Raw genomic sequence first — 24,392 nt, 5'->3', positions numbered from 1 at the left:
AGTCAACTCGCTCACCCAGAACAATGTGTTGGTGCTAAATGTGCTTTATGCTACTGCATACTTCTATTATATATATTTTATATATAGTATGCAGTGGCTTAAGACATCTCTGACGTTGATAACAAACCAAACCGTTTCAAAATCGGTTGAGAATTTAGCAAGTTATGGTCATTTAAAAAGTACATGTAGCACCAACACAATGTTCTGGGTGAGCGAGTTGACTGTAGCAAGATGGCCGCGATGTGCGGACGTTCGACTCCGTTGGCCAGCAACGCGGACGAGACATCTAGCCTTTATATATATATATATGTGGCTGACCACATCAAAACACTGGCCTTGAGAACACATATGCTCACAAACTCCAGCACACTCACAAACATGGCAACACACACACACGCACATACACACGCACATTCACACACACAATCTCAGTATGCAAACAGAGATCTTCCAACAATGATACACGCACACATGATCATAATACTGTCTGCAAACAAATGCATCTGCACACATCTACTTGGCCCATCACAGACATTTGTCTTGACCCCCCACAAAACATTTTCTTTGAAGGGTAGAGTCTCCATTTGCACTAATCCATAGACAGCGGGAAGCACAGTGGGTAATAAACATTATCATTGCTGGGAATGGGTTGACATTGAGATAGCCAACCCCACTTCCACAAAACCTGTCATTGAAAACTGGCAGAGGGAGAGAGGGGGAGAGGGGGAGAGGGGGAGAGAGGGAGAGAGGGAGAGAGGGAGAGAGAGAGACAAACAGAGAGAGACTACATGTACAGGATAAAAAATGTCTTGATGAAAACCCTGTCAATAGTGTGTGTGAAAGGAGAGAATGGAGGATTTGGAAGGCAGGGTCCTACACCGGAGGGAGGCGATGGACGGATGGGGTGAGAAGGAGGGGAGGGGTGTACACAGGAAGAGGGGCTAGTGTGGAGGGGGGGGGGGCTGGTGTGGAAGGGGTGCAGAGAGGACAGGATGCCAGGAAGTGTGACATGGGGAAGGAGGCGAGATCCCTAATGGAGGGGTGACACATTTGAACCCTCTCTAAATTCTGCTGCAGTGACTTGGAAGAACGTGGTTCGCATTAGTCACTAAAATGATTTTATCGAACTTGTTACTTTCTGTCAAAAGCTGAGTACCGATGCAGACACTCTCAGTGTATTTCATTCTAGATCATTCTAGAAGATAGAACACTGATTGGAAACTGTAGGGATACTGTGTAGGATGGCATTTCAGGCATGTATGTAATTTAGTCACGCATGAACTTGTTGCACCGTTAAAGCTCTTTCAAACATTCTCATTGGTTGGTTTTGAGGAACTAATAAGGGTGAAGTGTACTACGTGTTAAAACTAATTGCTAGCGAATTGTTAGCTTTAGAAATACAAGCTTACACATGGCTCATCATAAGGATAATTGTGATTGTGAATCATTATTAATCTCTTCTCTAATTAGATATCAAATTGACCCAAGGAATCATAGATGAATTTGAAAAACCTTTTTCTATTGTTCTCTTTTCTGAGAGATTTGGAATCAGGTCTTGGTGGTTGCGTCTTTTTAAAGAGCGCTGCCATTGGATGAATCTAGGGAAGTGGTACTGGTTCCACTCACTTAAAGAAGTCTGTAGCGCAGTGCTCCAGAGGCATCCTCTTGTAACGCAGTTTCCTGAGGTCTCTTCTGCTCAGTTTACCATCCCTGTTCCTGTCCAGCAAGGTAAACCTCCTCTGGAGAAGGGAGGAGAGGAGAGGAAGAGAGGAGAAAGGGAGGGGAGGGAAAGGGGAGGGGGGGAGGGAAAGGGGATGGAAAGGGGAGATAAGGAGAGAGAAGAGATGTGATGAGAGGATTTTAATGCTGAAGAAGCCCACTGACATTGAAACATACCTCATACCTGTACAACACATGTTCAATGGAGTTCTGTTCTCTTCTCTTTGAAGTTTATTATAGTTCACTATGGAGTCTACATGAGTCTACGGGTGGCATTCTAGAATAGCGGGGCTTGTGTCAGAAAAGTATGATAGCAAAGGGAGGAGGAGACCAGATGGGATTCAAGATGTGGAGAGCTGAAAGATAATAAAGGGTACACAGGCCATAAGGTCAAGGAGACAGGGTTAGGGATCTAGTATTACCAGACTGTTAACATGCTTAATGAATAATTTAGTGATTATTGATCATCGTCTATTTATATAAGGCCTCTTGACCCCTTCTCCCCCCCCCCCCATCCCCCATGTTGTTCTGCTGAAGAGTACACTATGGAAGGCAACAGGAACTGGTTCACCCTAATGGAGTCTTCTCTTGGGAGGTGTAGGGATGCTTGCAAGGACTATGTCAACAATACCCAGAAATGCCTCGAGCGTAGTTGCCAACCTAGCACAAACATACCGCCCCAAAACATCTAATGTAGGTTTTACAATACAGATCTGCTATTCCTAAACTACAGTTTGACTGCTGTTGTTGTATAATCTCACAGGTACCTTTCCCCTCCACCGGATCAGATTGGCTCAGTCCCGGGGTTACCTGGGCTAGTTCCGTCCTCCGGGCGTGGCTAAGGCAGCTTTGGGGAGGTGCCGCGGGGGTGTAAGACTTGCCCATGCGACTCAGCAGGAGGAACCAATCCAAGAGGCGGTACGGAAACTGACCAAACTCCTCCACTGTGCAGTTTGCCTGCGGAACTGTGAGACGCACAACCTTGTTGGCTCCATCCATGTGTATTGGTTAGGTGGTCTTTCTTTACTCCTTAGGCCTTGCGTGTGTGAGCGTGTGTGAGCGTGTGTGAGCGTGTGTGAGCGTGTGTGAGCATGTGTGATTGCACAGTCGGGTACGCGGGATGCCCTCACCCAGACAAGGTCCTGTGTGCGCCAGTCCTATGCGGCGTCTCTTGCGACAGGCTTCTTCATGTAGCAGGCACTCGTTCCGGTACGTCTTCCCCAGAACGCTACACACTGGCGCCCTCTTCCTGCAATCACAAGCCACTGCATGAATAACGCAATATCCTGATGCACCTGCAGGCTCGTCTGTGATGAAAAACGTCCCGCGAGAGTTGGCCTGTTTGCTGTTGTGCGAGTGAAGACATGTTAGACGAGGGGACACCTGGGGCAGGTCTGGGGACACACACACTTGGGGACCAGGAGGCCGTGCTCTGGAACCACCTGACACCAGGAGCCTATCGGACTGCGGCATTTCAGCAACTCACACAGCTGGGCTGAAAGATGGAGAGAGAGAGGGGGAGAGGGAGGGAGAGGGAGAGGGAGAGGGAGAGGGAGAGGGAGAGGGAGAGGGAGAGGGAGAGGGAGAGGGAGAGGGAGAGGGAGAGGGAGAGGGAGAGGGAGAGGGGGAGAGGGGGGAGAGGGGGAGAGGGAGAAAGGGAGAAAGGGAGAAAGGGAGAAAGGGAGAAAGGGAGAGGGAGAGAGTTCAGCATCTTAAAGATCAAGCCTTCTGCAAGGATGGTATGCACTCTTTATCAAAGTCCCTCATAGAGCATCATGTGTTTTGTCAAAGGTGTGGAGGGTTGTGGAAGTTGACAATAAAAATATTTGATTAATGAAAGGAAAGAAAGAGTAAAGGCGGCACAAACAAACAAATAATGTGTTTGCTAAACAAATGACGAGACGTGAGGGAGAGGAGTAGCTGTCTCACCTGGGTCCACCCTGCCGATATACGGTCTCAGACTGGCCTCTACCTGTCTCTGTCTGCGCTGCGCTCTGCCCCCCTGCAACCCCTCACACACACACACACACACACACACATTCCTCAAGTTTGACGTTGAACAGATGTTTGACTTTTCATGCCCATGGCTGTACAGTAGCACATTGCCGTATGACAGAGTGAGATGTACTGTACCACGCGAGGAACAAACACTTCTGAAAATACCACAGATAATTTGATCTTTGTTGAGATATGGAGTTACTCGTATACGCATGGTGACAGTGATTATTTTACACAACTTTCTTCAAACTGATGCTCAGACAGCTCTAGGAAAAAACTTTAAATGAAAGACAGACGGGTCTTCGTAGAACTTTTATTGTGTATGATTCCCCTCGGGGATGAGCTTCTTCCTCCCTCAACTCCAACCCCAGCCTCATCCCTGACCCCAGCCCCAGCCTCATCCCTGACCCCAACCCCGCCTTATACCCAGCCTAGTCCCTGGCCACAGCCCCAGCCCCCATCCTTAGTCCCAGCCCCAACCTCAGCCTCAGCCCAGGCCCAGCCCCAGCCCCCATCCTTAGTCACAGCCCCAACCTCAGCCTCAGTCCCAGCCTCGTACCCAGCCCAGTCCCTGGCCACAGCCCCCATCCTCAGCCCCAGCCCCAGCCCCAGCCCCAGCCCCAGCCCCAGCCCCAGCCCCAGCCCCAGCCCCAGCCCCCATCCTCAGCCCCAGCCCCCATCCTCAGCCCCAGCCCCAGCCCCAGCCCCAGCCCCAGCCCCAGCCCCAGCCCCAGCCCCAGCCTCAGCCCCAGCCCCAGCCCCCATCCTTAGCCTCAGCCCCAGCCCCAGCCTCGTACCCAGCCCAGTCCCTGGCCACAGCCCCCATCCTTAGCCTCAGCCTCAGCCCCAGCTTCATATGCTTTGTAGTGTACGCCAATCCTCCATCTGGCCTGGTTGGACAGTAAACTGATGAGAAACAGGTGCACATCTGACCTAAAGTCCTGTGCACAATCCTGTTCACCGCCAGCACAATTTAACACCAATACTGTCAAGACCATAGCATTAACTAATCCATAACAAACATGTAAGCAACAAACAGTCCGCCACCATAAAAGCCACATGTTTTGTGCCAAGTGGGAAATGATCAACCCTTCTAGACAAATTGAGCTGTTTCTTTTGCAGCCAGGTGGGCTTGTACACTGCGTGCTACAACAGAGAGGCAGGTGACACTCACCATAACCACATCAGGAACAAGTGAGTGGGTCACCAGCAGGAACAGGACCGTGTGGACGCTCAGGTGCATGGTCAAGAAATAAAGACGACCAAGACAGGAGGTTTTCTAAACCTGCAGAATAAATAAACCAAATATAACCACACGTATCCTCCAATGTGAAACTGAAAGACCATTAGCATCATTTCCACATACGTTTATCACGACCATTAAACAATTTCTCCTTCCAAACCCCAAATCGTTGGTCTGTGTTCCAGGCAGGGAATCCAGTAATGGGGTATAAAACATAGGAACTGTCAGAGGAATGCAATCATGATCCATTACTGGGGTGGAGGCTTGAGTTACACAGAAGGAACATTATGCTGTCAACACAGGAAGTCATTATGGAATAATAAGCCATTTATTCACTTTAAAAAATCTCACCAGTGCTTCGCTCTCTCCTCCACTTGTTCCTCAGCTTTTCGCTCTCTCGCCAGCTGCATACCTTGCTGTCCTTCTTTCACAGTTTTCTGTGGTAGCTGTATTTTATAGCCTACAGTACCTCTGCAGTCTATCCGTTCTCTCTCTCCCTCCCTCTCTCTTTTTTATTTGATTCTCTATTTCTACATTCTCCCCCGATTTACCTCTCCCCCCCCCCTTTTGAAAGGTTCACTCTCTTCTCTTCATATTTGCCCCCTGTTCAAACAGATGACATTTCGGTCAGGCAGCCAAAACTGCAATGGGGTAGAAGTGATGAGAAAGAAAAAGAGAGAAGGGGGGGGACAGAAAGAGAGGGGGCAAGAGGGAGAGAGAGAGAAAGAGAGAGAAAGGGAGTTGGTAAATAAATGGATCACTGCCAACCTCAATGAGAACCAGTATCCCCTTCCTCTACAAACCTGTATAAACACACACACACGCGCGCGCGCGCACACACACACACACACACACATACATACAAACACAAACGAACATCAGTTGCAGCTTCAAATTGGGGCACCAATTACAATAACTTAACAGAATGTATAATGAAACCTGCACACTCACCACTGCCACCTACCGGCCATTATAATGTTTCAGACACGGGAACGTTATTACATTGTGGTTAAGTTTATTTTCTTCTTTTAGATAGGGAATCTTTCTGAGGACAAGATCGAAGACCTATAGAAGCCCTTCAAACGCCACACAGGTAGCTCATACATACAACATATGCTTCTTTACAAACAACTTAACAGAGATTAAACGGAATATACAATGATAAATGCATTTATAGGACTGAAAATTAAGCTAAAATAAAACGCTACAGACAACAAAAAATCCCCTATAAAAATGTCTTCATTAATCCTTGAATTGGCCTATAGTCCACAACACTTTACATCTACACAAAGTAAAGGAATCAAGAATCATCTATTTCTTTTTTTTTCTACTAGAAATGCACACTACGTCTTTATAAAACATACTTTTCATCGTTTTGAAAATAATACCTATGTTTTTTAATTCAAGCGGCGGGTTGGATGTCCCAGGCCTTTTCAACATGAGCGCGAGCAGCACTTTATGAACACGCGACAACTGGGCGGGATGAAAAAAGTATAATACGTGACGTCAGTGTAAACAGCGTTCTTGATGGATTCGACTGAGGCCAAAGGGGGAAGAGCTATAACAAGTTGGCATTCGTTATTTTTAAATGACAATTACTCATCGATTAGGACTGTATTTGTGTTTGTTTGAACATTAGCCTACCGTAGAGATAATCAAACGCGCATCACGTGCGATCCCACGGTATGAGATTAGAGATGTCGTCAAGCCATCGGGGTCCAGGTGACTCTCCGCCTATAGACATGATCAAGCAGAGCGGAGGATGTTGGAATGATTAAGCATCATCTGGCATCATTGGGAAATTCCTGCGAACTGTTAGGTACGCTATTATGTTCTTGTCGAAATTGGTTTTCTGGTGTAGAAAATTTACATAGTTTGCCTTTACTCGCGCATGGATCTTGTTTATTAGCATGTGTTCATCCGATCCATCATCATTCGACGTTCTGTAGGACTTGTTCGGGACTGTGCGCCAAATAGCCTACTGTGTTGCACAGTTTCTGTAAATAGTTTATTATATTCCACTAATTAAAAACAGAAGCGTATCGGACGCTGTCTTTAACTAAATGCAATTTGTACGAGTTTTACAATGAAACATTTGCGAATGTGTAGGGTGGTACCATTTCAAATGGTCATACAGGATTAGGGGACAGCATTTGCACAGTCCATTGTCGTTCCGCCGATTTTCGCTTTCGCTAAGTATTTCCCGTAGTTGTTCATATTTAGTTGAAAACGGTCCTCAAAATCAGAAAAACACGCGTTCGCTGATGTAGCCACTTCTGCTTAAAGTGACTGGAAGATAGCTGCAACTTCTGAAGAGATCACAAAGCACCGCCTTCGAGACTGGACTATCCAAATGATCGAGTTGTAACTACATCATTTTATTCAAGGTAAGACAATAACAAAATATTATTGCTCAGAAAAAGACTATAAATGTCTGTCATCATCACAGTCGCTATCTTTATAAAACAAAGTTAGACAAGAACAACACTAGTGTCATAGGTTAACGCTATTAAGTTTAACACGTGTAGGTTGGTTTTTAATTTACAAGATTAGACATGCCACACTAGGGTCACATGACTATTCTGGGATGGCATTAGAATCGATGAATTGTTCTGTAGCTAAGTCTGGACTGCTGTATATCCCAGGGTTGTCATGTTTTATGGTACGTTGTTCAGTAATGATTCACGCATCCAAGTGTATTCCCTCTCCTCAACTTCCCGTCCTGTCAGGCCCGTTGTAAAATCTGCAGCCTTCTGTTGTCTAGCCAGGCAGAAGACTAACCTTGTTTTATGCAACATCACTGCCCTATGGGGATGTGACTCAAAACGGGCCTTGGAAAACTCACTGTACCGTGGGTATGCTTTTATATAATAGTGGCAGAAAAAGACCCAGGTCAATTATGTAAGCTATTAGCATTTCAATTGGCTGGAGATGGATGTTCATAATATGCCCCCAAGTGAAATCCCAGACTTGCCATCATCGTCAAATAGGCAGTTTGAATGAAAATGTCAAATGCTGAATTAAATTAAAGGAGCCAACGTTTTATATATTCTTCTTGTCAAACAACATTTTTACAGAGATTAACACAACATAGATGTTTAAATTGGTGCCAATCAAATAGTTGCGGTAGGGAAGAGTATACCAGACTACTTGATTCTACAGTGTGTATTCTACAGTTCATAGCAGGTTTTGTGTGACATGCTCCAACCAGACAGCACTAAGCACCCCATCATCAACACCTCTTATCTGCATTAGAAACTCCATTCCTTGCTGTAAGTGAATGCTGTTAGCGTGAGCGAGATACACACTTTCCCTGGACTTTTCTGCTCCTAGCTCCGTGTGTGTTCCCCTGCCACCTGTCTCCCCTGTCAGACTGGTTCTGCCCTGCCGTGTTTACAGCCATGTCCAGCCACCCCCAGCTCACTGCCTCTGCCTGGAAAGGACCCCCCAAATACCATGCCTCTTGGGCTCCACGAAGGGCCCAGGGTTGGTGTGAGTGTATGCGTCTGGTCTTGAGAGAGCCTGCACACCCAGCGTGTCACCTGTCACGGTCAGCGTGGGAGAGGACATACCAGTCATACTCAGCCACATGTGTCCCTGAAGGTCTAGTTCAGGAGATAAGATGACAGAGAGAGAGATAGAGAGAGAGACAGAGAGAGAGACAGAGAGAGACAGAGACAGACAGAGAGAGACAGAGAGAGACAGATTCGGGGACGGAGACGGTAATAAAAAAAACTGTTTCTCCTTCTTAAAAAATAAATACATTATCTATGACCGAATGGACCACTAACCACTGAGTAACCCAAGCTCTGAAAGCTGGGTTTACTTGTGGTCTGGTTTGACCGAAGTCTGATCTGTCTACACCTCGCTGACTCTGGTTCCACTCTCACGCTATACGACCCATCATTGGGGGCTAAATTTAGCCAAGCTTATCAACTTCGTCCCAGCCTTAAGGCTAACAGTGTTTCACAGAACTAGGATAGCTTGAGCTTCAATCTGTCATGGTTAGTGTATCATGTAATCAGCTCCATTCATGTTGATGTCAGGATTGTTATCTTTGTTTGTGCCTTATTTACTGCACATGGTCTGACCATAGAGGCTGTGAGAAGCTTTTTTGCAGACTGGTCAAGGTGAGTGGGGAACCTAATGCACCATACAATGCTGTGTGTGTTGTGTGTTATGACAGAGTGTAAAGTTTCTACGTTTCTAAATAGACGGTAGCCACTCGTCTCTGTGCTGCCATGTTGACAACCTGTGTCATCCAGTTATAGTCTAATGTATGGGATCATAGCCAGGTGTTTTCACACACACAGATAAGACCTTGCTATGTTATCATTCAGAAAGCCTGGCTGGGTTATGTGATGCACAGCCTACATGCACCCTATAGGGTCTGTATGCTCCTGTGGGGGCTGTTTATAGTGCTCTGGTAGGCTCTAAGCATGTGTATGCACACAATTGTATTGAGAAGCAGAGAGTTTAGAGTGTGTTTTAAAATCAATGCTGGATTTCTGCTTGAGGATTCTGATGCTGAGGCAGTTATCCGTGCTGCCCTTGGGATGCCCAGCAGACTGCTGGTGAAAGGACGCTTGCTCTGGCCAGTCTGAGGGGGTTTTCCATAACAAAGCATCTCGATGAAGGGAAGGAGACGGTTGGCGTCCCACCTTAAGATCAAATTGTGTCCCCTCGTATTTTTCGATGCACATTACCATACCAGTGACATCTGTGCAGTTGTCCCCTAAGAATACATGACCAGGTATTCGTTTTCAATTTGTGTCTCAAATCTTTGACAAAGCCCCTGTTAGACAGTGTCAGGTGAAGTCTTTTGTGATGGTGACATTCAGGGCTTTATTGTTTTGGTTTGAACAGAGCATGTCCCTACTCCCTTCCGTGGGTGTAAAGACATGGAAATGACATTCTCATTCAAACAACCTATTTGCATAGCCAGGGGAACAAGCTTCTGCTGGTTCATTGGATGGGTGAACACCCAATAGGATGTGAGATGACATCAGAAAAACATCTCGTATAGATAAGGAATTGTGCTGATATCTGGTTGCCAGGAAACTGCAAACGTTTGTCAGTTGTTGGTCGTTGGCCTTCAGCAGATCCTTGAGTTGTAGCTGACTCAAAAGGAAGATTTTGTTACAGGGGGTTAGTTAGTTAACCCTGCCGTAAACTGCGGGCATAGATAAGGAATCGGAAGGGAGACATTAAGTATTATATGATAACTATTTGTGAGTGCTTTCAGTGAGTCTGTTAACGTCAAGCTAGGCTACATGTCCTTACAGCCTTGAACTGACCAGTCACTGTAGCTTTAATATTGTGACTCATACCAGAGTCACTGTGTTGTGGTGACATCACTGAATCAATGGACCCCTCAGGGAGACATCATGGAGGTGTGTCAAATCACTTCACCAGTCAGGACACTGGGAGTGGTTTTTCATATACTAGTGATGTCATACTGTTTGAATGAGACCATGGGTTAAATGGAGGAGACTTAATAAAGGTATAGGATACACAGAAAACTTGTGACAAGTCTGCTATGAGTCTTCAGTTGCTGTGTGTGTGTGTTTGTGTGTGTGTGTGCGTCATGTGAAAGTAAACCTCATGCTGATGGGATTACTCTCAGCCTGCACTCTGGTGCCTCTCAGCGCTGCGTCGGTGATCTCTGTGCGCGTGTGTGTGTGTGTCCGACCTTTCCTTTTTCAAGCCAGGGTGTGCACGGCAACGTGTTACAGGATCCATGTGTTTTCTTGTCTCTCTCTCTCCAAAACTTTCATGTGCGCTGTGCTACTCTCAATCTGAACAGCAGTCTGAACTTGCTGTCTCAGTTATAAAGCCGATGTCTGCTGGGTAAGATGATCCTTATCTCCCGGTGAGAGGGTGTGCTCAAGCATTAGAGGGTCACGTTGCCTTAAAGACCCCCTCCTTGTCATCATGATACCAGGAGATCGGTGTGGTCTGTGTTTGCGAGATCTTGCTAGCAATGCCATCCAGCTGTCTCATTCAGTACTCTCATTACCTCTCAACGGTGTCACTATTTAGATTACTAGCAACTGGACACCAAGGTAGTAAGATGCAGCATATGCACAGCCTGGTGGCCTTTCTGTGTGTGTGTGTGTGTGTGTGTGTGTATAGCATGTCAACAAACTGAGTTCTTCAGTATATTTCCTTGTCCAACGCAGTACGTTTACCCTGAACCACTTTCTCCACATCATTTCCAAGTATGTTGTTCTTAGTGATTCAGTCCTTTCTTTCAAGGTTGTGGTGTGTCTAAAGTACACAGGAGCGAGGTCACATGCTCTGGCTGTCGCACAGTGGTACGAACACAGAGGACTAAGGCAGGGCTAATATTTCCATGAATGAATCTGACACACTCACACACACAAAGACTTGTGATTCCTAGTCAGACCATGGCATTCCACATCAGCTTATATAACAAAACCTTAGTCTGTTTCACACTTCAAAAACTCATGGAGTACATATCCAATATACTTCACTCTTCAGCTTCTCTGTTTAAGCATATGTACGGCCTAACATGCATGTCTGAACAGACAGAAAAAACAAACAGTCGTTTCTCCTTCTGTGTGTAAACGGGTTGACAGGGATAGCAGGGAGTCTGTTGAGAGAGACAGTGGTCAGTAGCTGCTCCTGTGTTCAATACTGTGTGGACTTCCAGCTCTGCTCTGCTCCCATAAACTGCTGTAACGACCCGGCTGACAGTGATTGACAGCTCCAACGCTGCAGAGGGACACTTATCAGCCTTAGCTCTCCCCCGCCAGCCAATCCAGAGCCTGGAAATAAACGGTTTGTCAAAGGCACACCGAGCCCTCTTCTGAATGTTCACATCAAGGTCATATAGGCTGACGCACACACACACACACACACACACAGTTTTGTTGCTAGAGTGTGTTGGTCAGCTGCACAAGAGGAGATCACTAAAGAAAGATGAGAGGGGAGGAGGGGAGGAGAGGGGAGGGGAGGGGAGGGGAGGAGAGGGGTGTGGTGGAAGGGAGAGTAGAGAAGAGTTGAAAAGAGAAAAGTGATGGTGAAGGGGTGAATGTGATGATGAAGATAGCACTGGAGGCATCCAGGCAGCAGGAAGTATGATCTAAATCAGATTTCCTGTATTAAACCTCCAGCACCACTACTAATGGCCCAGTCTTGCTGCCGGCTGCAACACCACATCGCATCAAACAGTCATTAGGAGAGAAGCAAATGGAGGAATGAGAATTAATGGATGGGTGTTTGTTGGTAAGGGCGGTTCTGAGTTACTACAGTACATTTTTCACTATTAGTCATACAGTATCCTATAACCTCCATTTAGGCCTCAGTCTATCAGTCTTGGTTCTGTAAATGATTTCTCTCTTGTTTTCTACCACAAGTTATTAGAAAGCTGCAGCAAAAAGGAAATGGATTACACAGATCACTGAAGCAAAAAGGTTTACATACACTGTCTCCATGCACTAAGAAACATCCCTCCCCTTTTATTATAAATGACTTGCATTTATGTTTACAGCTCTGCCTGTCTAGAAGACATCTCAGGTGGGCAAGTTTTCATTCAGAAAACACAGTACACACCCCAGACTTGGTCAAAACCACCCTTGCATGCAGCGCTCAAAGCAATAGGCTTTTATTTGCCTCCCCGATTTGATTTGAATGTCAAACATTCAGTTTGTGATAAAACCATACTTTGCTAAATGTGGGAATATTATGGCCTATACTTTGATATTTAGTGAGGCGCTTTGACATCACAGAAGCATGCCTTTTAGCTGAGTTAGTTTTTTTCCGAAGCTCGCTAGCTTTAATTAGCTTCCGGGCTAAGTTACCTAGCATTATACTTAGTAGCAATGGTACTACCATGCTAGTGTTACTTGTTAACCTTTTCTATTTAGTACATTCTGTTGCCATACTAAAGGATTTGTCATTTAGTTTTTAACACTATCAATGTTCAAATCACATACCTATTTGTGACGATACTAGGTTAAAAGTGAATATTGAGGACCGTAAAAGAAACAACAGACCATCAGACAACAACAATAGTTTGGTTCGTACCCAGTCTGTCAGACCCATGTTATGTCCCTCATACATGTGGATACAAAGCTTTACATTTTCAGTGTCTTGGAGTTTGAGATGACCTCTGCTGTTAACCCCTATAACTGGGTGAGGACTTTGAGGAAAAAAAACACATCTTAGAACTAGCCAGGGCGAATAATCGAGCAACTCTTCAATTCAAACGGCTCGTTTGAATTGTAATTCAAACTTCTGACGGTAAGTCAGAGTCTGGCAGCAGTCTGGGTGTGTGCCGCTCAATATGAAATATTAAAGCAGCCTTGAAAGGCTTTTTCCGCCAGCCCTTACCCACACACAACTCAAACACATATGCACACATACACAAACACACACACACACAGACACACAGTGTGTCCTCCCAACCCACTCCTACCATACACATCACCTCAACCACACGCTGCCAAACGTAGACAACATCTGTACCATTGAAGAAGCTCCTTCTGTTGCACTATTTTTACCTCGACTGGGTGCCGCCACACTTTCAGACGTTTGTCTGAACAACTTTCTCTGTTTCCCTGCCGGCTTGGGTTGTCGTTGACCGTTACGCGAGATCTTTAGAGGGGTCAGACCAGGTGGACCATGTAGGTGTAGGTTACACTTCATTTCTACTGGGAGTGCTGTTCGTAATGTCTGTGGGATCTCTGTTCTGTCGGTTCTTCAGTCATAGAGAGACTGTGTGTGGGTGTGTGTGTGTGTGGGTGTGTGGTTGTGTGCCGGTTGTATTGCAGCTTTGTCTGTACTTACTCTCTTCTTCTCATTTGATTAGCCAAACACAGTTGGTGTGTAGTGCATAGCTTTCCATGCAGTCTCATTCGATTAGCCTCACTTAGCAAAGCATCAATATTGCTTAGTTTCCTCTCTCACTCAAATACGTGTTCGTTAGCATAGCTTCTGTAGCTCTCTTGACTGCATCATTCAGTTAGCATCTGCTAGTGGGTAGTTGAGCTTGATTTTCACTCCTGTTGTGAATGGTGTAGTGATGGGATTTTGGAGGGAGTTTGAAGGAGGACTTTTCTATTATGTTCTTGCTATCATGATCTTGTTATGGAGCCAGGTGGAGGGTGACCCTGTGCCCTCGTGGGGACAGAATGAGGGCTTGTCCTGGGTGTCGGGTTCCAGTGTCTCCCCCATCATGTGGGAATAGTGCCGAGAGAGAGAGAGAGAGAGAGAGGAGAGAGAGAGAGAGGAGAGAGAGGAGAGAGAGAGAGAGAGAGAGAGAGGAGAGAGAGAGAGAGAGAGAGAGAGAGAGGAGAGAGAGAGAGAGAGAGAGAGAGAGAGAGAGAGAGAGAGAGAGAGAGAGAGCGAGAGGAGGAGAGAGAGAGAGAGAGAGAGGAGAGAGAGAGAGAGAGAGAGAGAGAGAGAGAGAGAGAGAGGAGAGAGAGAGAGAGGAGAGAGGAGAGAGAGAGAGAGAGAGAGAGAGAGGAGAGAGAGGAGAGAGACGGGGCAGGCATTGAGGCAGGAGGGAAGGCAGAGAGAGAGGCGGAGCGGATACGGGCAGGAATTCTGTAAGTGTAAAGTCAGCTTAGTACTGGGACCGACAGCACAGCAAGAAGGAGAAGAGGGAGGAGAAGGGGGTCGATACAGTTACACTAAGCTGCCCGACAACCAGTGCCAAAGCAAAAAACCGATAACTCAGTTTCTCTGTTTCAATCCTCCTCCCTCTTCATCCACCCTCCTCATCTTCACTCCGGGTCTCTGTGCTGTCTTTCCTCTTCAGACAGCCCAGACTGAACCCCACTAACTCTGGGGTCTAGCTGACTGGGCCGGCCTGGCTTGCTGTGTGACAGAGGAGTGGAGAAGGTTCTGGAAGACGTTAGGGTTTGGAGAAGAGGGGCCCAGGGGAGGGCTGGTGATTCCCTTGCAGGGGCCTGAGGCTTGGAGCTGTCACAAACTATCTGTGTCTATCCTGTCGCTCCTGAAGAATGCTACTCTGTACTGTGTAAGGTCGGGGCGTTGACTAGATGTGTGTGTTAATGTGTCAGTAGGACAGTGAACCAAAATTCTAGAAGAATAAGGAATGGCCTCATTCTTGCCCAGTCCTTGCCCACTATCCCACTCCCCATCTATCTATCTCCCACTGTATAGGGCAACACGTTAAATACCAGCTGTCTGTGGTGCTTGTTCTCAAAGATTCTGCAGATCATGCGAACAAAGAAGATCGTTCAAAGAAGTCAAAGAAGTCAGGGTATCGTCAAAGAAGACGATACCCTGTCGTGTGACAGGGAAACTAGATGACTCTGCGGTTTCAGTCTGTGCAGCCCTGCCAGGTACCATGTCCTCATGGCAGAAGGCAGGAAGCAGAAGCTGCAGTCCTGGTGGACGAGGGTGAAAGGAGCGAGTCCCTTATGAAGTGGACACACACATACAAATACACACATGAAGACGAGGTACATTTTCATTTAGCCATTTAGCAGACGCTCTTATCCAGAGCGACTTACAGTAAGTACAGGGACATTCCCCCCAGGGCAAGTAGGGTGAAGTGCCTTGCTCAAGGACACAACATCATTTGGCACGGCGGGGAATCGATCCGGTAACCTTCTGATTACTAGCCCGACTCCCTCACCGCTCAGCCATCTGACTCACTCTGAGGTAGTGAAAATGGATGGATGGATGAATGCAGGTGCAGCTGATGTTAGTTTAGGGCTGTTTGTTTCCCATCATTGGTCAGGGTGGGGGGATGAAAACATGAACAGTCAGTAACAGATGGTGTGCTGCTTTCACTCTGAGTATCCGTGTGTGGCTAAGTATTATCTGTGTTTATGAAGGGTGTTAATGTGAACTAGTAACTGTGAATAACAGCTGCCTATAGAAATCTCTCTCTCTGTTATCGAAATAGAAGGGTACGTTTGAGATAAGGAAGTTGTTTCAGAATGAATGGGGAAGCTCTTTGGAAGAACCCCTGGCTTAACCGCGTGGTGGATGTGGATGTGGTGGAGTTTCCTGGCTAGTCTGTCTGTACGTGAATGGGATGAGTCCAGGGTGATCCTGTGGAATCATGACAGCAAAGCATGAGGGAGAAGCCCCCTAATCTCACCCCACCTACCTACCCCTGCTACCCAGCCCCCTGCCCCCAGCCCCCAGTCCCTCCCCGGGCCAAGAGGCTTTAGCTGCCCTGGAAGCATCTGACCTGATTATCATAGGAAGTGTGTGTGCGTGTGTGTGTGTGCGAGAGAGAGAGAGAGAGAGAGAGATTAGGGATGGTGGCATGGGCAGGCGGGCACCTCTATAGGCGTGAGTGTAGCTGTGGCGTAGTGTGTGTGCGTGTGTGTGTGGGAATGTGGGTCAGTATGTGGCGTTAGGTACCTTTGTCCAATCACACACACTGTTATCCAGCATTGTGGATTACTACTCCAATGTCACACTGTGGTTTAGGATTAAGTGTGCTTGGGTATGAAGTGGTACACTACTGATCCACCGGTGGTGAACCCACAGAAAACCTCCGTAGCTATACATATAACACCATCCCCCTTACAAACTGGGTTACAACCGGATTGTTGTTCAGCGGTTGCCGTTTTGACCGTTATTTTCGTCCTGTTGTCGGTTTGGGTCAGAATTTGCGAGGCGACGTGCACAATCAGTGTCACACACGGTCTGAATGAACGACCTGAGCCCAGCTGAATGAAAGTGACGTGGTGGGAGTAGAACTGGGTCGGAGACGACCAAGGGGCCAACGGCTGTCCTCCATTCAGAGAGCTGGTTTGGCCTGGTTTGGCCTGGTTTCTCTCCCTGCTTGTGTTCAACTCTGTGGGCCTTGTCTCAGTCCTGGCCTGGTCTAATGACGTCACACACACAGTTTAGATGCAAAACACGGCTCACATGGATGATAGACCTACAGTAAAGGATTGGGACTGAGGTTATGAATACTGGATATTCTGCCTACTTTATGGTAAAGCTGCTTTCGAGAACATTCTTTATATCCTAATATTATACGTTCTTACAGGCATACATCTTTATTGACAAAAGTAGGCCTATACTTTGAAGGGATACTGTGGTAAAAATGTAGCAGGTGGATGATAAATCCTATGGAGTCAGTGTTTCTTAGTGTTAAAAGACGGTGTCTGATCCTACACATCCTAATGCCAGGACATGTTGGCAGTAGAACATGCATGATTTAGCCATGCCCCCTACTACCCCCCCTGACACAAGCCTGACATGCAAATCCCCCCTCCTCCCCCCTCCTTCCCCCTCCTCCTGACCCGCCAATGATCTTAAAGAACAGCCATGTTTAACACAGCAGCAGGGAATTAAGGACAACCTTTAATATTATTATTGTTCTCATTTGACTGGATGCTTAGACCCTGCTTGTGGGGCGGGTTTCAGCGAAAGGGAGAGGGGGGGGGGGAGAGAGAGTGTTTGTGTTTTACAATGTCTGGAAACAGGAACTAAAAAGGTGCTTTTCTATTACAATAGTAAAGAGAACCCAAACTTCCCCCCTCTCTCTTTCTCTCACACACATAATCTCTCTCTCTATTGTTGTGGTATCAAAAGCCTGGCTCTAATGCCAGGAACTTTGGTTAGGGTTTCTAAATCTGAAACACAAATGTGTTTCGAGCACTTCAAAAGCAGAGGTTAGGTTTCTTATCTTTAGTCTCGTTAAACTCTAACCTTTTTCTCCCTCATTCTCCCCCCCCCCCCTCCTCTCTCCTTCCAGACTGAGGGATCCCCCCACCCCCCTTATGCCCACGGTGGCAGCTGATGGAAGAGAGATCACTGTCCAAGCCCACCATGGTGTCCAGACTGCCCAAGTTCGGTGCCCGTCCTGCTCCGGGGGTGTCCAGCCCCCTGCCCAAGGGGCCCCCTCAGCCCCCGGTCTCCACCCAGGAGGGCAAGACGCCCCCCCCAGGGAGGGCCAACGGACTCCTCCGCACCTCCTCCTTCTCTCTGAAGTGGAGGAAAGATGGCGTGGGCGCCAGTCCTGAGGATGGAGCGTGCCTGGAGGGGAGGGAAGACAAGCCCCAGTTCCAGCTCCCTTTGCTGGGGAAGGAGGGTAAGAAAACCTCCCCCTCGACCCCTAAGCTGCGGAGGTCTGGTTCCTCCGTGTCCTCCACCTCCAGCCCCAAGGCCATACCCAGGCAGCAGCCGTCCAAGGCCAGCCCCAAGACAGGAGCCAGGCTGGGGCAAAGTCCCCTCAGTGGGGGCCTGAAAGCGGGCCTGAACGGCTCCTTGGGCTCCAGACGCTCGGGGTCTGGCTCGTGCCTGGCGAACTCCGGCTTGCCCCGCAGTGGCTCCAGAGACAGTCTGTCCCAGTCCAGCGACAGCCTCAAGTCGCTGGTGCTGCTGGACAACATGGTGCGCTCGCAGAGCTTCACCCACTTCAAGCAGATCCCCTCCCCCAGCAGCCTGCCTATGACGCGATCCTTCTCCTTCAACAGGGCTGTGGAGCTGGCCAAGCCCCTGGCCAACACCCAGCTCAGGACTCCCAGGACCACCCTCATCAAGCCCCCCCAGGGCCTGGCCAACGGCCGGGTGGGGCTGGGGCTGGGAGGGATGGGGGTGGTGGGTAGTTTGGGGAGCCTGGGGGGGCTACAGTATGGCAGGGTGGGCTCGTCCCCCCTCCTCTCCACCCCCACCCCCCCCAGTGGCCTGAAGAAGCCCCTCCTCCCCAGCTGTGTGCTGTCCAAGCCCTCCGCCCTGGGCTGCAGACTGGCTCGCCCTGGGCAGGCCAAGCTTCAGAAGCCCCTGTTCCCCGGCATGTTGAGGGGTGAGGTCAGGGCCGAGGCGGGGGGCGGGGGGTACCCCCCGGACGAGGCCGCCTCGCCCCCCGTCACTCCGGATCCCCTCAGCGACAGCGAGCGGAGCGGGTCACTGAGGGACGGGCTGTCCCAGCTGTGCACGGCCGAAGGGCTGGAGGACATGTCCCTGTCGTCCGCCTCGTCCCTGGAGCGCAACGACACCAGCGACGAGTTCCTCGACGACTTGGACAGCCTCGGCGACCCCGTTCAGGGGCAGGTGCCGGACAACAGGAGTCGTGGCAACGCCACGGAGATTCGCCTGCGCCACTTCCTGAACGAGACCATGGACTGGGAGGGAGTGGGCCTGACAGGTAGGACAATGTTGGTTCAGCTCTGCGGTTCAAGTATTTGGACTTGTAGATCGAGAGGTCTCAGGTTCGAATCTCCCCCCTGCTGGATGAAATCATTATCACTCGTACTACAATAACTCTTACGACTTTTGAACGTGTTACTGTAACTACGACTACAGTCCGGTGTGTGTTTGTTCCTTGTCCAGGGGGGCAAGAGGAGGGAGGCGAGAGGGGGTCCCGGGGGGCCCTGTCATCCGAGGAGGGGGACCTCCCCCAGGGCTCGTCCTTAGAGCTGTCCCCCTCCAACAGCTCCGGGGGAACCTACATGTGGGACGAGGAGGGCCTGGAGCCCCTGGGGGGCCCTGCCTCACACCCCTGTGACAGCTACGACAACGCAGACCTCAACAGCATGGTAGGTCCTCACTGCACTGCTCCAGACAGTACTGTACTACTGTAGGTCCTCACTGCACTGCTCCAGACAGTACTGTACTACTGTAGCTCCAGACAGTACTGCACTACTGTAGCTCCAGACAGTACTGTACTACTGTAGGTCCTCACTGCACTGCTCCAGACAGTGCTGTACTACTGTAGGTCCTCACTGCACTGCTCCAGACAGTACTGTACTACTGTAGCTCCAGACAGTACTGTACTATTCTAGGTCCAGACAGTACTGTACCACTCTAGGTCCAGACAGTACTACAGGACACACAGTATTACTTTAGGTCCAGACAGTACTGTACTACTGTAGGTCCAGACAGTACTACAGTACACATAGTATTACTGTAGGTCCAGACAGTACTGTACTACTCTAGGTCCAGTCAGTACTACAGTACACATAGTATTGCTGTAGGTCCAGCTCCTGTTGGAAGCTAAAGATGGCAGTGTTTCTCTGGCCAGTAGCGTCGTAGCCTGTTGGTGTAGACTGCAGGTCTTACCTCACTCAATTACACGAACCCTCTCCAGAAGATTTCCTCTTAATGAGCGAGGGATTAACCAGGAGAACAAAGCCTCTGCTCTCCCAGACAGAGGGAACACTCCTGACAGACGACCAAGCTCAGACAAGCACCCTCCAACTCACTCAGGACTGATTCTTTAGCTGTTCCAAGATCCGGAATGCCCCCCCTCCTCCCCCCCCCCCCCCCCCCTCCTGAAGGGCAGGGTTAGCTCCTTGACTTAATCTGTCTGTTTTTGCTTTCTTCCGTGGTCTGGTGCCATGGCGATCGGGGCCTCAGGAATGTTTAAAGAGGTTTAATTATTTAGGATTGGAAGTGCTAATCAGCTTGGTTCTTCCCCTGGTCTGTATACCCTGCCTGCAGTACAACACTGTTGATCCCACAACAGGCCCAGAACAGCTGACTATGTCAAGATAACAGCAGAGGAGGTTGCTGCCTGGATGTTTGTGTGTGTGTGTTTGTGTGTGTGTGTGTGTGCGCTTGGAGTTCCCAACTGCTGGTGTGTATGCACGTGCAGTGTCCATGTGTGTCTGATTAAGAGTAATTGAGAATTAAAGTGTGTGTGTGTCTGTGTGTCTGTGTGTGTTATAGTGAAGTGAGATTAGGGAGAGGTCCATATGGGGCTGATTTAAACCAGCGATGCTTGTGTCTTCAGAGAAGTCATGGACAAGTCCAAGTGGACATTCTAACTTTAACTTTCCTCTGTTATATGACTATTACTATTCATCCTATTCCTATTGTGATACTTTTAAGATGTCCAGCATCTGTGGATGAACACTTTAGAGATCCATCATGTTGGTTATGGGCCAGTAACTTACCAACCATACAGGCCTTTTATACTAACGTATATTTGTCATAAAGCCTATATACTGTATATTTTGTTAATGGACAACTATAAAAAAAGTATTTTATTTTGTCTTAGGGGCATGTGAGGCATCAAGAGTAGAGCACAGCGTTAATGAGGTCTGTGCTGTGTGTGAACACAGGGGGTGAGAGGGACACCTTGTGGACAAATCAAGCCATGACATGGTTGAATTTCAAACGTGGTTCTCGTCCACCATCACTCACCACACACATCTGAAGTCTCAGACCCTTCCTTTCTCCGTTCAGTGATCAACCTCAACCGTAATATGATGTACAACAAACAGATGGTACAGAGTACAGTAGAGTCCTCATTAAGTTCTCATCAATGATGAAAACCTTTATTTTTTTATCTGAACTGATCTGAACGCTAATGCTGCACTCTGCTGGGCTGCAATACCCACCTGTGACCAACTGAGGGCGGTATGCACCTGTGACTGGAGGAAGATTGACTGACTGTCTGAGAGGAGGAAACAAGGAGACGGACTGGGAGGGAGGAAGGGAGGGGGGGGGGGGGGGAGGGGGAAGGGAGGGAGGGGGGGGGGGGAGGGAGGGAGGGGGGGAGGGAGGGAGGGAGGGGGGGAGGGAGGGAGGGGGGGAGGGAGGGAGGGAGGGGGGGAGGGGGGGGAGGGGGGGAGGGGGGGGAGGGAGGGGGGGGGGGGAGGGAGGGAGGGGGGGGGGAGGGAGAGGGAAAGAAGGGAGAACCCCTCTCTGCATGTCTGTTTCCATGGCGCTGTAGTCTATACTCGTCTACTTATATTTTCTAACGGCCGCAGGCAGTTTTATTACCATTTAGTTTTTACTCTGTTATTATTCCTGATAGAAGCTGTGCCTTTATTAGGTCTCATCACATTGATGGCCTTGTGAAATGACAGGAAGCAAACATCTTTGAAAACATCACACGGTACCGGAGGGTTTGCCGCTCTGCACAGAAGATTCTGCTTTGCCTGCGTTGCTTAATTAATAATGCGCCAGCGAGTCGCAAAAGTTGCGTTTGCTGAAGAAACGCATCGCAACCTGACCCTCTTTTAAAGCCTCTCTTTGTTTCCCTATCTCTCTTTCTCCTTGAGTGTTTGTCACGTCCTTCTCCAGTTGTCGGTCTATCTGAAGTTTTTTTTAATATATATATATATATATATATTTTAAAAATATATTAATTTTTCCTCCATCATCTGAAGTGCAGACAGCAGACAGCTCTGTTCTGGAGTCCTGCTTCCCTCTCCCTCTTCAAAGACCCTCTCCAGGAGCACACTGACATGCTCTCTCATGTATTTATTTGGGTCTAAGTTTAGACTTTGTACTTCTGGGTCGCGACAGGATAATTCTTCATTAGTGGCTCTACAAGTTGGGTGCTTGAAAGGCCTTTGTCTCAGCGGGGCTGTTCCACCATTACTGAGCCTGAGCAGCACTCTCATGCTATTAATTAGCTGCTACTTAGCTGCCAGTGTTGACCACGTTTACAGTTGCAGCGATTGTGTGGTCTAATATTCATAGTAAATTGTTGTCCTTCTTTCGAGTGTCCTTGCGTGTGTGTGTGTATTTGTTTGTGTACAGGAAGAGCAGGCAGACACATATTCGATGGTAGCTACTCCTGTTGGACACGTTGTCACTCACACTATAGTAATCTGAATTGTGGATTTTTACTTTTTTCATTTCCCTCTCAGGTTTAGACCACTAACTGTTCTTTCAAAGCTCAGCCACAGCTAGTCTACACAGATCCAAGACCAGCCACAACGCAGCCTGTCCCAGCTGGAACCAACCCCGCCTAGGCTAGTACAACTGACCTCAGAACAGGTCCCCTGGGCCAAGGCCCCCCCTCTCCTTCTCCCTGGAGTGCATCAAACAGTCATGGGACTGTCCTTGGACGTCGTGAACTCCCCCTCTCATCCGTGTGTCTAATCTGCTCCCACCACCCCTCTAATTGTCCTGCTGAAAGTCAGTAAGCCCTCCGCAGTGATGACTACTCCTGATGATGATCCACATTACACACTCTGTAGAACCAGGTCGAGCCGTCGTATTCAGATGGCTCCAGTCTGTGAGAATTTAGGTTTTTTATTGGGGGGCGGGGGGCATTAGCTGAGCTGCAGGAAATGGGACGAAAAATGTGATTACAAAGAAGTAGAGCCATTTTGGAGCCAGAGGACATATTAGCTATCTAAAGGGCAAGCTTAAGTTCTTCCTTTTAGGGGAACTTCCACAAAGTCGGGGGAGACTTTACATTTACATTTAGTCATTTAGCAGACGCTCTTATCCAGAGCGACTTACAGTACAGGGACATTCCCCACGAGGCAAGTTGGGTGAAAAGCCTTGCCCAAGGACACAACGTCATTTGGCACGGCAGGGAATCGATCCGGCAACCTTCTGATTACTAGCCCGACTCCCTCACCGCTCAGCCATCTGACTCCCACTCTCTGACTTTGAGAGTGATGTGCACGCACACACGCATGTTCGCACACACACACACGCATGTTTATAACTGCACCGCTTAATACATAGGCATTTGACATGGGATCTTATGACATACACAGTGCACATATATGTTGCTAAGTCGTCGTTGTTCTGGTATGACCTGACGTGTGTGTCCTTCTGCCAGCCCTACTGGATGAACATGTTCATAGAGGGGTGGAAGGCCTGGAGGACTCAGTGGTCTGTCCCAGGTCAGGGGGCTGGATGGTCTGGAGGACTCAGTGGTCTGTCCCAGGTCAATTGTGTGGATTTAGTGGATCCCGCTTCTGGCCTGTGTACACACGCTTCCTACCACCAGCACGAAATCCAACGGCTGGCCTAAGACAGCTTCAGTTAAATACAACACATATGCATGGGTTGAGTTAGCAGAGATCGTGGTTCAGCATTGGTCTATGCAGGCTTCAGTCGAGGCCTGGGGAGGGGGGGGGGGGGGAGAGTGGGATGTGGGAGGAGTCTCAACATGGAGTTGTGGGCCAGTTGGATGGAGAGGCTGGAGCAGAACTAGCCTGGCTGCTCAGCGGGGGAGCTGCGTCCTGGCACTGGGAAATGTCATTTTCTCCAGACTGAGGCGGTGTGACTAAGCTCCTCGCTGCATGAAGCTACTCTAGAGGACAGGGAGAAAGGACAGACAGAGATGGATCGAAAAATAGATAGATTGATAGATAGAGATGGAGAGGTAGATAGATAGATAGATAGAGGTGGATACATAGATAGAGATAGAAATAGGTAGATGGAGAGATGGGTAGAGAGAGGGAGATTATAGATAGATAAATAGAGAGAGGAGGGGCGTAAAAGAGGGAAAGGTTTTAAGCAAATTGAGAGAGCATGTTGGAGAGGTAAAAAAGGGGAATATTGGACATAATGATGGATGGGAGGAAAGTAAGGAGGGTGATGTTGGCTGGCCAAATAATACACTATCGGTGTATGCCTGTTTGTTTACCATCTTATTCCATAGATCAGCCGAGTCAAGATTACCATTCAGTTACCACAAATGGAGCAAGTCATCATTTATTAAAGAAATCCTCCACTCTCATGGATGTGTCTCCAAGCCAAGGCTCAT

At 48.3% G+C, this 24,392-nt stretch overlaps 2 protein-coding genes across 3 annotated transcripts in view; one reads left to right on the top strand and one right to left on the bottom strand.

Moving 5' to 3' along the window:
* Positions 1–1,618: 1,618 nt before the first annotated feature.
* Positions 1,619–6,693, bottom strand: sparcl2 (SPARC-like 2). 2 transcript variants are annotated; one of them, XM_047029339.1, is made up of 9 exons: positions 6,605–6,693; positions 5,312–5,601; positions 5,084–5,181; positions 4,892–5,002; positions 3,649–3,721; positions 3,103–3,214; positions 2,850–2,968; positions 2,530–2,684; positions 1,619–1,739 (listed from the first exon to the last, which is right to left on the bottom strand). In XM_047029339.1, the coding sequence occupies exons 4-9, from the start codon at positions 4,958–4,960 to the stop codon at positions 1,623–1,625; spliced, it is 645 nt and encodes a 214-aa protein (XP_046885295.1). In that variant the 5' UTR covers positions 4,961–5,002; positions 5,084–5,181; positions 5,312–5,601; positions 6,605–6,693; the 3' UTR covers positions 1,619–1,622. The 2 variants fall into 2 exon arrangements, with proteins under 2 accessions (XP_046885295.1, XP_046885294.1); XM_047029338.1 differs by lacking the exon at positions 5,084–5,181 and having other exon boundaries at positions 3,649–3,730.
* A 567-nt stretch (positions 6,694–7,260) lies between these two features.
* LOC124473784 (serine-rich coiled-coil domain-containing protein 2-like) overlaps positions 7,261–24,392 on the top strand; it is a 36,999-nt gene continuing 19,867 nt past the window's right edge. The window contains 3 exon segments of the mRNA XM_047029460.1: positions 7,261–7,347; positions 17,682–19,073; positions 19,259–19,464. Of these exon segments, the coding sequence (XP_046885416.1) occupies positions 17,726–19,073; positions 19,259–19,464 (1,554 nt within the window). The 5' untranslated portion in view covers positions 7,261–7,347; positions 17,682–17,725.

This window comes from Hypomesus transpacificus, chromosome 11, assembly GCF_021917145.1.
Source record: "Hypomesus transpacificus isolate Combined female chromosome 11, fHypTra1, whole genome shotgun sequence".
In the NCBI taxonomy this organism is placed as follows: domain Eukaryota; kingdom Metazoa; phylum Chordata; class Actinopteri; order Osmeriformes; family Osmeridae; genus Hypomesus; species Hypomesus transpacificus.
The sequence above is the reverse complement of the archived record's forward strand: the minus strand, read 5'-3'. Positions and strand labels throughout refer to the sequence as shown.

Bases quoted from the DNA above. Each gene is read 5' to 3' on its own strand.
- sparcl2 (XM_047029338.1), bottom strand. From the start codon at position 4,960: ATGCACCTGAGCGTCCACACGGTCCTGTTCCTGCTGGTGACCCACTCA. The intron at 2,685-2,849 runs GTGAGGGCATCC...TGCGTCTCACAG, and splicing joins GCACACAGGACCTTGTCTGG to TTCCGCAGGCAAACTGCACA. The intron at 1,740-2,529 runs GTAACCCCGGGA...TCCCTTCTCCAG, and splicing joins GGAGGACGGAACTAGCCCAG to AGGAGGTTTACCTTGCTGGA.